Raw genomic sequence first — 14,569 nt, forward strand, 5'->3', positions numbered from 1 at the left:
TCAGGTTCTTGGCGTGTATACAGGCTTGTGTCAGAGCAACTAGCTCTGCTGCTTGAGCAGACAGGGTATCAATACGGTGTGTTTCAATAACTTCGGTGTCAGTAGTCACTGCATACGCGGCGACTAGTTCTCCTGTACTAGTTCTCATACATGAACCATCCACATAAAGTGTCAGGTCAGGATCTGGTAACGGAATGTCTGTCAGGTCTTGTCTTGGCTTTGTCGTAATGTTAACTACTTCCACACAGTCATGTGGGTCAGGATTTGAATTAACTGATGGTAACAGTGTAGCAGGATTCAGGACGTTGCAGCGTCTGATTTCTATGTGTGGCTGGAACAGTGTCAATTCATAACCTGTTAAACGTGCAATTGTCAAGTGCTGAGTTTGTGTTCGGTTTAAAAGAACTTCCACGGAATGTGGAACTCGTACTGTCAGGGAGTGTCCTAAAACTATGGAATCACTTTGTCTGATAGCTAGTGCTGTGGCTGCAACTGACTTGAGGCACGCAGGCAACGCCTGGGCGACTGGATCTAATGTGCTCGAAAAATAAGCACAGGGCTTGTATTGTCCTGCTTGATCTTGTGTGAGAACAGATAATGCTGTACCTTCGCGTTCAGTAACAAAAAGTGTAAAAGGCTTACTGTAGTTCGGTGTAGCTAGAACTGGAGCTTGGCATAGGGCTTTCTTTAACTCATTGAAACTAAGTGTATGTTCAGATGTCCAAGGGAGGACAGTCGATACGGCTGCCTCCTGTGTCGTTAACTGTATCAGTGGCTTGGCTAGAAATGCATACTGGGGAATCCATTGTCTGCAATAAGAAGTAAGGCCGATAAAGGCACGTACCTCCTTCTGGGTTCTGGGCTGGGGAAGACTCGCTATTAACTGGATACGGTCTGGTGTCAACTGCCTACCCCTCTTGGACAGCAAGTGTCCTAAGTATACCACTTGCTGGACACAGAATTGAAGCTTCGAAGGTGACACCTTGTGCCCCATCTCGGCTAGGAAATACAGAACTGTAAGGGATGCTCGCTCGCATGCACGTTCAGAACGGGCTGTGATCAGTAGATCATCGACATACTGGAGCAGGGCAGTGTCAGTTGGCATATGAATATTGTCTAGTTGTCTCTTGAGTGCTTGACTGTAAATACTAGGGCTTTCTGTAAAACCTTGAGGAGCGCGTGTGAACATATAGCTCCTTCCATTTAAACAAAATCCGAAAAGAAACTGGCTGTCTGGATGAATGGGAACACTAAAAAATGCGTTCTTGAGGTCTATGACAGTGAAGAACGTGGCTTCGGAATCAATGGCTGTTAATAGGGAAGAGATATCTGGGACAACTGGGTACTGAGGAATAATACATTTATTAAGCTCTCGTAAATCAATCACTAATCGATATACTGGGGGTGCATTTGGATCAGTACGTTTCATGACTGGAATGATCGGAGAATTACATACATTGGAGTTAGTTTCTACAACTACTCCTTGAGCAATGAGCTCGTCTATAATTTTGGATAAGGCTGCTACAGCCTCGGGTGGCAATCTATACTGTCTGATTCGTGGTAACACTACACCTGGCTTGAGAGTCACACGATAGGGTGTGATTTGCATATAACCTACATCTGTTGGACCTTGTGCCCATAGATGCTGCGGAACATTAGACAATCTTGAATCAAAATCTCGTAATACATAGTGACCCTTAAAGTCACGTAGGAACAGACGTATTCCCTCTGGGGAACAGCAAATAACTGCACCTAATTCTTTCAGTGTTTTAATGCCTAATAGATTTTCTGGACATGACTTAGTAAGTAACAGATCAGTAGTACGGGACAATGGACCTACTTCTAGAGTAACTGGCTTTGAAATCTCATTAACTATCGGTTTTCCTGAAAATCCAAGGGAAACATTTCTTGAGCCTGAGAGCGGAGCCCCTGGAACTTCGGCGTGACTAATTGTGGTCCTACTTGCCCCTGTATCAATCAAAAACTTTCTGTCTTTCCCTAATACTTGACTGTGAACATAGGGACCTTCTTGATCTACAGGTATCTCGATGAGAGGCAAGCCTACCTCCCTCTCTAGGCTGTTTCATGAATATGGCTGGTACTCTGGATACTCAGACTGTGCATACTGGTACATCTGCGATGTAACGTGCTGTGTTGCAGCAATAGGCTGCGGTGCTGTAACTGTCTGTTGTGCATTCTGTGACTGAGGAATCTGTGAAACTTGTTCTTGTCTAGGCGGACGTGGTCTTTCTTTAGTCTTACCAGTAGCTATGTTATGTTTCAGAACTGCACACTCGTTTATAAAATGACCTGGCTGTTTACAATAATTGCAGTTCCCTTTAACGGGAGCTGCAGAATGACTGGCTTGATTCGGACCCCTCTTCTGACTGTCTTGAGGAACAGATTGTGCAACTAGCACTTTCATTTTCGTATCTTTCATACGTTTTCTTTCGTGTTCTTGCTCTTCCCTGATTCTATTCTGGTGGTACTGGAGCATCTGGAGCATCTGGGACGGAGTATTTGCTTGCCAGGTGCTTTCGACTTTCAAAACTCGATTTTTAATTTGTGGACTTGAATTCTCGACTAATTTGGTAACGAAAAGGTGAGGGTATGACTCACTACTTGTCTTGAGGCCACTGTTAATACTGAAACATTTTTCAAATCTGGAATAAAAATCACTAATATCTTCATCTTGTTTCTGTTTACAGGCTGAGATTGCATCCCAGTCTTCTTTTCTCGTTGTCAATAATCTGGGTAAAACTTGAATCAATAATTCTGGTAACTCTTTACATTTATCTCCAAGACCGGTACCTGGTACTCGTGCCTTGTCTTCAGCTTCTAGAACTGCCCAATCTATCTTTTTCTCTCCCACCTCCCATTCTTTTTCCTTTAACTTTTCATACACCCCTGCGGGTAACAGGACCTTTAACATTTTAATGATATCTGGGTAAGTATATTCTCCCATACGGAGCATGTCTTTTAATTCTCTATGGAACCCTGCTGGATCTTTGTCATGACAGGGAATTAATTTCTTCATTTCAAGAAGTTCCATCTTTGATATTGGAGTGTATACAAACACTCGTTGCATTTCGCCACCCGTCCCTCTAACTGGGTGGACTTCTCGTAACGGATTCTGTCTGTCTATGTAGAATGGTTTACTTTCTGGGGGTGAGGCATGAACAAAATGCGGGTTCAAGAACGTTCTATATTTGTGACGCTGTTCTAGAATGACACTAATTAAATCGGTACCTAGACCTCTCCATTTGTACTGGAGTAACTCGTTCAGGACATCATGTAACGGGCCTGGATCAGAGTGTTGACCCTCATACAGAGTAATGAGGTGCTGAATCATATACATACCCACCAGTCGCTGCTCGGCTGGGGGCAGTTTCAGAAACATTTGTGCCACTATTTCGTCTGGAAAAGTGGTAGAATCAGTAATCCATCGGACTGCTGATCGGGCTAGTTCTTGTTCGTGCATAGTACTTAATTCACTGTAACCGATTCGTGATTTCAGAATGTGATCGGTAGCTTGAAATACTTGTTCTAGAGAACCTTGTTCTGGTACTGAATGATGAAAAATAGACTTGGGTTCTAGACGTAAATGGCGATCTGGAAATCTAGATTTTCCTACATACGCTATTCTGGCGGGATTCTCGTCTTCTTCTTCTTCGGGATCAGAGATACTTTCTTTCTCGCTTACTTGTGCTGCTTTACGCTGTTCGTGTATCTTTATTATCTCTTTACGGATTTTCTTGTACATACTCTCCATAGCACCGACGGTCTTGTGCTTACCCTCGGCTATATTATCACTCCACCTTGTCAGGATTCTCATTTCGGCAGAATCTTTAGACGGGTAATCTTGTTCTCTTATTAGACAATTGATCAGGAACTTTAATATCATGAGCTGGATCTCGGCTTTCCTTTGAGACATGGTCTCGCCAATACTTTCTGGATCATCCCCTGTACGGATGAAACGATATATTCTGTCTAGATCTTCTTTCATATTCGGTAAGGTGACTAGATACTCGGCCACCTTTCTTACGCGGAACGAATACAAAACCATATTATCCTCGCCTGGGACTGGATCATAACAACATTCGGCAAGGGACTTTCTTATTTCTGCAACAGACTGATACCTAGGCGTACGCTGGGACGCTTGTGCATGTAATTCGGCTAACGTTAAACGCTTGTGTGGCGGCGGGGTTTGAGGAGGACCTCCTCCTGCGGCCCCTAAACTAGAATCATCGACGGACATTCTTCGTGGCGGAGCGGGAAGTTGAAATGCTGGCTGGACCGGGGGTACCGTAGCAGGTACTCCGGTGTCTGGAAGAGCAGGAATTACCTGGTTTACAGGGACTGGCAGAGCGCGAACAGGATTTGCATATTCTGGGACTGTGTCGTCCAAATAGGACGAAATAAAAATATCAGCTGCGGTCGGTTTGTGACGTAGCTTGGTCGGAACTAATGGTGGCGGGAAATTACTGGATGCCTCTGGGGTCGCTTTTGGCAAGCCCTCGGCAAGAAGAGGATACATACCCTTAATAAGGGCATGCCTCTGTCTGTCTGACTGTTCGGCTTTGACTTGTTCACCTATCTCGATTAATTCTCTTTCTTGGGCTCGTTCCTGAGATTCTCTACTTAACTCTGACTTTCTGACTTCCTTTTCGGTTCTTCTATGCGCTTCTTTACGCCATAACTCGATGGCATCTTTCTGTGACTGTCTGGCTTTCTTTTTCCATAATGCTTCTTCTACTCGCATGATACATTCGGCATCCCATGTACCCGATACGGGCCATCTATACTTTTCTTCTAACTGTTTGGTATACTCTACCCATAAATCTAAATACAATATGGCACTTATGCCATGTTTCTGATACATAAAATGACCTGGACTGTCCCTCGGCGGAACAGGAACTGCTGCTTCCAGCAGACCCTTTCTAGTTTTTAACTGACGTAACTTGGAAAATATAGGCATGACTGAACTGTAATCTGGACACAATACAATACACAATAAACACGAAATCACGTCACACTCATACCACAACATTCAAATACATGAAGAACATTATAAATAACAGTTTGAACAGAATATTACCTGGAATACTGAGAGCAGAAATACAAGAATTTTCTCGAGAACGGAACAGACTAGAATTACTGGATGCACTGCTGTAACAGTACGGAACATACCGGTCCCATAAAGGAACGCATCAAGACCCGTATCCACCTAGGTGAACACTTCGTTTGTGAGTCTGGGCACCACCAACCCACGGACCAGGAGTCAATTTAGATTGGTCCTGTCTAGATACTACCCCAGCAATGGTACTCACCGGGCAGCACGGAACGGAAGGCCTTGGACTGGACTGGACTGCTACGACGACGGACTTCGGACTTCAGTTACGGGTGGGCCTCCGGATACCTCGGACCTTGGACTCTCGGCTTGGGCTCTGGTCGGGACTCGCCGCGTTCCTCCACCGTCTCGTTTGGATGCTGGACCGCCTCCTCCGTCTCCTCCGTGGGCCTGAGGGATACTTGGAGCAGAAATATCTGCCAGTGCACGGTATGGTTCCGTCACGACTGCAGAGGGTCAGGGGGTCGGCGTGGCTTCACCGACGCGTGGGGAAAGGGCAAGTCCCTATTCGGGCGCCATTATGTGGTAAATAAATAAATAATACCCTATTTTTGACTAGGCATATAGCATAACAGATAGCTCAATAAATAAGAGTCAAGATTCGAGGTAGTAGGAGTTTCTGCAGGTTTATTACAGCATAAAGGACAGGATCAGGACAACCTGCATAGGAACAGAATGGCAGGGCTAGAGTGGCCCGGCAGCTGCCGGGGCTGGGTCTGGGATGAGCGCGCTAACTTTTAATAACAATACATGAGCATTTATACATAGCGTGAACACATAGCATTACATTGCAGTAGGCGTAGCAGTGGGTGGAGCAGAAGGCGTGACGCGTAGCAGTCGCGAAAGATAACAGTAAAAGTAGGTGTAACTGGGCGTATACATAGACATGTGGTGCAAACGTAACAGAATATGTCATGAATGGGCGGAATCATTGGAGGGGGCTACCTAAGGAGCCGGGACCTCTAACCTAATGGTGCGCGTAAACTGGCAATGACGTATTACTAGGAGAAGCTGGGGGCTATGAACTCTGTGCTAGGAGCAGAGACTAGAGTCTGGAGGGTCGGAGCGACATGTACCTAAACCCTATCTAGTATCTGATGTTTAGGGAACATGTTGATATAAACTAGAAGTCATGAGGGGAAAAGCTAACTTGATTCTAAGACTGGACCATGCATTATTCTACATGTAGTGCGTGGTGAAGAATATTAAATGACCATTAAATACAGTATTTCTCTAACATGGAGACGAGAAGGCTAGACAATGACGGAAACTATTGATGCAGTTCAGTAGCTTAGGAATGCAGAGAAGGAGGACTGAACTGATAGCCGGAACTATAACATACTCTTGGCAGACTCAGAGGCAGAGCCGAGCTGCACCGGGCACTGCGAGGCAGGAAGTAAGTGAAGGGTCGAGGATACAGGTGGGGGCTGTATCGCTCCTCAGCGAGGCTTCAGGGGACAGGAGCTGAATCTGTGGTCCGGGCCCTGTTGAGGCCTAGAAACGGGGACTTTATAATGGAATAACGTGCACACTGGGGAACGTGGCAACATTACTTTACATAGGCCTGATATTCGTAGTATTCACGAGGACTGGAAACTGGCATACCAGAGGTGGACACAACTATAATTGCGTCTTGATCAGACATGGGGAATAACATATGCATATTGATCATGCACACATAACATATGATGGATGAGGCGTAGGGACACAGAACATGGCAAAATTTACTTTTCCACAGCCTTGCTGCACTTGATGGAGAGTTGGTGATGACATGGTTGAAACCATGTTCTGGGCCACCAGTGAGTCGCCCTATTGTGATATGCCACAGGCCGTTGCCTGGTGACTCAGCCTTTTTGACATGGTCAAATACAGTTTATGCGCTGAGCAGGACACTGCGGACTGAAGTGACTGCGCTATGGGCACAGGAGTGGTGATTTGGCATCATGCTTGGGTGCACACCACAGACTATTCCCTGGATAGCCAGGAGTCCTTTATGGTAATGTCATTTGGTTCCAAGTGGATAAGGCTCTCTTGGTGCTGGAGCCATTCAGTTATAGCCGTGCTACGTTCTGCTCCTTGGGAATTCTGCTTTCTCCACCCTGCCAATTTCATCAGCAATCCCTGGAGTTCTGGAGCTACTTTCTGTGCTTTACTGCCAAAGACCAACCTCCCAGTAGGCGCAGCAGCCTACTCAACCATTTGTCAGCCCACACAACCATTTGTTATGAGTGGAAATGTCTTCTGCCCTCGCGCATCAAGAGGGTGCATGGGGGACAGAGGACATGGTCTCCAGTAAACCCCACAAGTATACCCTCTGCTTTATTGTCAGTTGAAACACATCTACTTCACTGTCCTGCCTTTCAACTTCCCCTAAGTCTCCCTCCCCACCTCCTGGATTCTCCATCACTGAACTGAAATCTCATCTTCAACCCCTACAGTGGATTCCAATTATAGGGCTGTTTACTGGGTCTGGTTGGCTTACATTGTAGAAAATGCAGGGCATTCATGATATGATACATATGTTTCTGGCTCATTCTGTGTTGCAAATCATACTGTTCAGAGGCTTTTTGGTCTCATGCATCCTTCTGGTGCCTCATGCCCTTTTGCTTCTAATAGTGCTAAAACTAATGAGTATTTAGTAGGTGGTCAACTTTTTATGGAGTTCGCTGGTGTTAAGAAAAGAAGGGCAATTCAGAAACTGACCTTTTCTGGATGGATTGTTGTCGTCTTAAAAATGTGATATGCCTTGGTCAAGAAGGAGCCTCCTGAGGCCCTTTGCACTCTTTCTTTCAGAGCCAAGGTCACCCCTACAGTCTTGGTCAGGTGTTGTTCCAGTGCTGGACATCTGCTCTGCTGCTACATGGTCATCCATTCACACCTCACCAGGCATTACTGCCTTGACTGCCTGTTCCTCGGAGAGGGCCATTTTGCCCTCCCAGTCCTGCAGGTATCTCTGCTGCGAAATCAACTCCGCAGACCCTGCACCCTTGGGAGTTACTGCTTTAGCATGTCTTCATAAGGTGAGTAATCAGCAGTGTCCATCAGAAGATCAAGCTGCTTACCTTCTTTAATGCTCTTTCTTGCAGATACTTTAATTGCAGATTCCTCAGTGCCCCTAAGACCCCTCCCGAGCAGGGTTTTAGATGTTAATAAGGTTCTATGTTAAGTACTGTACTTTGTTGCTTTTTTGAATCTATTGCTCCACATCCAAGAGACAGAGGAGTTCAAATTTAAACTGACGTCATTGCTCTGGACTGTACCTTCCAATGGTGGGACGAGACCACCGTGGAGTCCGATAGCTCTACCCTCCGGGGTATGGGAATAATTGCTGGAAGAAGTTCTGGATCCAGTCTGGTGGGATTTCTAAAGAGGGAAAGTCAGATGTTATATAGCATATCCACCAGAAAGAGCATTAATAAAGGTGAGTAATCTTTCGATAAGATTCCTATATTTTCTCGAGATTTGTATACTTGAATTGTTTGTCGTTTATATTTCATGTTCGTCATACTATATGCTGTTAATTCATCAAGAACTATTATTAAATGTATTTTTTTAATGCTGATTTTGCAGGTTAATTATCATGCCAGGAACTACCACCTCACTCCATTTACCATTGTCAATATTATGTACAGCTTCAGCAAGGCACAGGTGCGTGTTTGTGGATGTCTCGGTTGTCATCGAAGCTCCAGGTTACTGTAAAAGTTATAGAGCTAACTAGAAATCGATCTTAATGTAAAGCATTTGCAAATGTAATAGTGTGTCCTAAAAGTGTGCTGTTTAACAGAGTTTCGCACCAGAAAAGGAATTCTTTATTAGATTGTCATTAGATTGAAATATCTCAGATGTGCAGGATCCCCAACACTTTTACAACGAGATCTGTCTCTGACCATAACCAGCCAATGTTTATGTATAAGCAACATTTTCTTTATCTTTTAACAAAATTGACATATGTATTAAAACATTTTATTCAAAAATATGGAAAAGATGGACGAAATCGTTTTTGATAGGTATCTATTATTATGTAAAGAAAATATTGCAGTCACTTTAATATATCCAGGAGGTCCCACAATCACAGCATGCATCGAAGTGGCAATTGGACCTTCTATTTTTTTTTTAACCAATCAAGCCTTGGGTACAAGAGTATATACAAGAGTTTGTACAAGGATCGGAGTTACGAGTTGTGTGATTATCACACCCAGACAATTTTCTCCTGATAGCTTATGACCGATATACCCTACCGAAAGGATCATGAAACATCCCGCAGAAGCGGTAAAACATGCAGAATTCAGTGTATTCAAAACAGTTTATTGCGTTATGCCGCATTTTGATGCTGAAAGCTCTGAAGCTGGTATTTGCCACACGTGATCAATACCTTATCTTACGGTAATTGTATTTGCGTGTATGGTAAATACCCCATCCTATTCCATGCAAGTTGTAATGAGGGCCTCAGATAATTTTACAGCAACGTGCAGCACTTAATTTTTTTTTTTACTCTTTAATATTTTCTTGCTTGAATCTCCTCTTTCATAGGCATGGTAGCCAGCTTCATGAACAAAGCCCATTCTGCAGTTGCAAACCTGTGTTTCACAAAATCCTTGTTGCTTTTTGCAATGAACTAAGGGCCAGATGTACGACCATTTCATTTTGCGAGTCTCTAATTGCAATTTTTTATGACTCTCAATTAGAGGCTCGCAAATGAAATGTACTATTGTATCTCAGACACATTAGCAATTCCATATGGGGTCGCAATTGACCTACCTCAACAATATTCATGAAGTAGGTCGTAATTTCGCAATGGGCAATAAAAAAGGGTTGGTGGACTGCTGTGGACAGCAGACCACCATGTCTGTTTGCTTTTGAATAAACCAACTTTTTTTTTTTTTAAATGCTGCTCGTTTTCCTTAAAGGAAAACAGGGTACGTTTCAAAAAGAAAAATTAAATATTTGTAGGGTAGACAGTGGTCCATGGGACTTAGCCAGCTCTTAAAAAACATTTTCGCTATGATTCACAAAAGAGAAGAGGTCCCTTGAGGACCCCTTCCCGTTTGGGACTAGCTTACCACCTACTTGAAATAGGTGGTAAACTGCTATTGTTTTCAGATCGCATTCCGGTCGCAAAAAATTTGATCATCCCCCTGCGACTCGCTATTACTATGCGAGCCCCTGCTTAATAGCAACGCGCAAACCCTATTTTGCGAGTCGGTAATAGGTTACAGACTCGCAAAATAGTGTTTGTAAATAGAAAAATGCATTTTACCGGTCGCAAACGGGACTGGTAAAATGCATCATACATGTGGCCCTGAACACTTTTTGTGATTTGAAAAACCCATTCTGAATTGCTGAATGGTTTTTGTGACTAGTTCCCAATTACAATTAGGACGTTGTGTGAAAAGGATGTCCATTCCTTATTTCTATAAGTTATGGTATATATCAGTGCAATGCAACTCGTTACTATGCACCAGAAGCTAATTATAAGTGTTAGACTTTCCTTTATGAAGGGTGTTCCTGCTAGAAGTGCAGTAGTCAGCCAGAACCACTTCAGATTTTGGTTTTCGTGCATTACTGGAAGGTATAATGGTCAATAAGTCGTTCAGAGCTCGGTTGAGAATGCCAAGTATAGAAATACAAGGCCATTCGGCCTTGATATGTGAGCATTCTTAAAGGGTAAGTTGTTGAAGGGCTGGGTGAGACTTTGTTTGTAAGAGAGCAGAACTCCTTTGTGCACCATTTTACCCAAAGCAGGATTTAGGAGTAGTCCAGTGTTTTCCTCCTTAAATAATTTATACATGTTCTCCCCTCCCTGAGCCGGTCCTCCGACACACCTATCCTTCCATCTAGTAAGGGATGAGCTTGCTACTCTGATCTAATGTTTATAAATTTCAGCACCAAAGACTGCCGACTTTGGTGCTGGAAACCATGGTTCAAGCCTCAGGGGCGCGTCCACATCCTGTGATTCTGGGCAAATCACTTAATCTCCCTGTGCCTATCAGAAAGAAAACAAAAAGAAATGATTGTGTCCTTGTGTAACGTAACCGGTGCTCATGTAAAGCGCTCGAATACCTTTGGGTCGAGTTCGCTTTATATAAATCTGCAAACAAAAAAAAAGCACTCTTAATGGGAAGAAGATCATTGTACTTACTTCACTAGAACTGGGAAATCCACTGTCACTGAGATGCACGCAAGATTGTGGAGGCCCTTTGCTCCCTTACTGTGGCAATGCAGTTTTTTTTTTCATGAGGCTTTTGGAAGCAGTTTCATTTGTTTTCTTTCCAGATGGTGAAAATGGCAAAGATTGTAACAGCAATGCAGCTCCTTGTATTTTTACATCCCATTTTAATCTGTAGTTGGTTTTTAATATATACTGTATACCTATTGGTAAGTGATAAAAAAGAAAACATAACCTCTACATAGGCTTTGTTTATCTATGGTTCAAGATGTATCTTTTTCTCTCTTTTAGAAGTGTTCCAGGTCGCTGCATGTGCATGGTTATCTTCTAGAGTTTATGAATTTATTGAAGATCCCTTTAGTAAAGAACAGTTTGTTGACTCGCATGGAATCCATAATGCCCTCTTTTATAACTCTCAACCAGTTTTTTTGCTAATAGGAGCTTGTTTGAACTCTTCCAGTTTCCAAATCCTTACTGTTTCCTACAGTTCATAAATTGTTGTATTGTTGTATAAGTTTTACAATTTACTTTGCGATACGACTGGCAATAGTAGCATGCTGCATTGGGAAACCAGGGCACCCGCTATATCTTCTCTTAGACTTAACTGTTCTGAGACAATAAGTCATCTCATCTACTTTTTGTGACTTAATGATGCTGAGATTTTACTATTTCATTCTGCAAGCATGTTTATGGCAAGCTAGTAAATGGGCGTGCAGCTCATTGAAATAGAATTCTGCAGCTAGGCTTTTGCACATGATTCATTTTCCATCAAAGTTAATTTATTATGCCGACAAAGGGTAATTTTGAGGGACATTACTAAAGCTTCAGTAACCATTACTTTAAAAAAACATAAATACTCTGCATGGTTTTTGTGCTTTCACTAACTCCACTCGAGTAGCATCAGAAATTGTTTAATTATGTCTTTAATAAAATAAATAGCAAAATGATTAATTGACAATAATAGTATTTCATTTGGATTTTAGGGGCCAAGGGCTCTTTGGAAAGGCATGGGAAGCACCTTCATTGTTCAAGGCATCACACTGGGAGCAGAAGGGATAATAAGCGAATGCACCCCCCTTCCAAGGTATTTTACTCCTCCGAAATGTACCCATAATGATTGTCATTGTCATTAAGAGTTCTTGTCAGTTGGTTGAAGAGGTGTTTTGCTTCATGCAATGTGATGTATAGCACCTCACAAACCCATCTTGCGAAATTAATTAATTGTGCATCATTTAAAACAAACACTGGCAAAGCCAATAGGTTTTGACTGTAAAATCCATTGGTTTTGTTAATGTTTTTAGACATGTCACAAAGCAACGCTAACTGCTGTGCAGGATGCCTTAAAGTAAAAGAAAAAAATGCAGTATGACCCTGTTAACACTGTCCGCGTCAAAGTTTAAAAAAAAAAAAGCTTTAAGCCATGCTATGCTGTACAGCAGCTAGCGCCGCTGTGCAACATGTCTTAAAAAAATTGACAAAACCAGTATATTTCGCAGAGGCAAAACTCCTTGGCTTTCCCGGTGTTGCTCTTTACTCTGTTTTACAAAGAAAGTTTGAATTGGAGGGAGAGTTGGTGGTTCCATTTTGCAATAATCTTAAAACATTCCATATCTTAATTTGGCCACACAGCATTCCAAATGCCTTGCTAGATCTTAAATAACTTCCACACAATTAATTTGAAACGTGCTTTCCACAAAGCTATAATGTCAGGCAGCTGACCCTACGCCCCTATGCTTGCGATACCTATGCCCTGTGAACTTTAAACAACAGCCGTCATGCACATCCGGGCTCTGTCGAGTCACAAGCCTTGTATCTTTTTCAAAGTCTAATTGTGTTCCCAAGTAAGGGGGAAACAGCTGCCGGTGAGCGTGAGGACAGCTCCAAGCAGAGCTCACACTACTCTGGCTAGAAGCAGTGCCCCTTCAATGCAAACCGTGTTTTATAGCGTGTTTAGGAAATATTTTACCAACTGTATTTTTTCATCCAATGCAAAGTACTTGTTAGATGCCTTGTGTCATATGGGATACTTTCAGCCAATCCTGCTCTCTATTTTGCAGCGCTTAGCACGCTAACACTTGTAGCACCATAAGTTTTTAAAAGAAAAGAGAGAGAAAAGAATCTGTGAAACTACAAGTCCCAGTATTTCTTGTGCTTTTGAGCAGAAAAAATGTGAACATAGCATGGTGCTATTTCCAATCTGCGGGATCTATGCACGTTGGTCATTGAGTGTTCTTCGGGAAGCAATGGAGGGGAACATCAGGTAGGTATGTGGGGGAGGAACAGCAACAGGGGGAGGCAAGCGAGCGGGTGAAGGAGCAGCGACCTCAAGCTGGGAGGAGAAAAGCAGAGTGCTCTATAGGAAATGGAGAAAAAAAAGAACCTTCAGAGAGGTAGCCAGTGAAAGGACACTGGCCAGAGGTCAGTGACCGGAAGCTGTACTTAGGCCAGGCTCCATGGCATGGATATGCAAAGCAGTTAGATGTGCACAGTTGACGTGCTGACCAATAAAAAAGCATGTAAATTAGAGCGACGTAATAAACAAATGGTAAGTTCAGGTAAGTATTGGGCAAGTTCTAAGCCCCTCTTAAGATTGTTTTTTTTTTAATGCAAGAGATTTTGCAAGCACAGCGTTGTGCGGGCAAAACCTAAAAAGGAGTGGTATATGTCTTTCAGAAATATGGGACACCATTTTTTGTTGATTTGAAGGTATTATTATGTGCTTATTACAACTGTAGCTGGATAAATGTCTTTTATTTCGAGGTTAGCATATATTGACTGAATACATGTGTGTTCTTTGACATTTTTTAATTTACTTTTGAAGCATCTTTATTAAGAGAGTTCAGCCAGACAAATTGTCATCAACCCTTAAAACCTGAACAGTCCTGAAGCGATACCTGTGAAAATGTCCAAAGCTTGGAATGTACGTTCAGGCCATAATCTGTGGTGGTTGTATGTGTAAACATATACACCTGCACTCCCCCGGCTCACACAAATAGACCTGGCAAGCGCAATGATAGAAGTCCACCTGTTATAATAGGTTTTTTTCATTTATATATCCTGTAGTTCCTGTCATTTTAGTTACGTAATATGGCTAAGATCTTGATAGGTGTGTGCACAGTCGAATCATTCAAGTTTGCAGCCGCTACTTATTTTACCTCCCTTTGTTTGTGATCAGCCAGCGTCATCAGGAAAAGCCCCACCCAGACTGTTTGCCAGCAGGAGTGCTAGAGGACAATCGTGTTGCCCTGAATACTCTTGCAACACCCTATGAA

At 43.0% G+C, this 14,569-nt stretch overlaps 1 protein-coding gene across 1 annotated transcript in view; it reads left to right on the forward strand.

The window, feature by feature from the left end:
• The window catches only part of SLC25A46 (solute carrier family 25 member 46), a 169,973-nt gene that overhangs the window by 97,410 nt on the left and 57,994 nt on the right, over nt 1-14,569 (forward strand). Inside the window, exons 4-5 of the mRNA XM_078675493.1 lie at nt 8,702-8,779; nt 12,281-12,381. Of these exons, the coding sequence (XP_078531619.1) occupies nt 8,702-8,779; nt 12,281-12,381 (179 nt within the window). The remainder of the gene's footprint in view (nt 1-8,701; nt 8,780-12,280; nt 12,382-14,569) is intronic.

Source organism: Lissotriton helveticus, chromosome 2_1, assembly GCF_964261635.1.
Source record: "Lissotriton helveticus chromosome 2_1, aLisHel1.1, whole genome shotgun sequence".
In the NCBI taxonomy this organism is placed as follows: domain Eukaryota; kingdom Metazoa; phylum Chordata; class Amphibia; order Caudata; family Salamandridae; genus Lissotriton; species Lissotriton helveticus.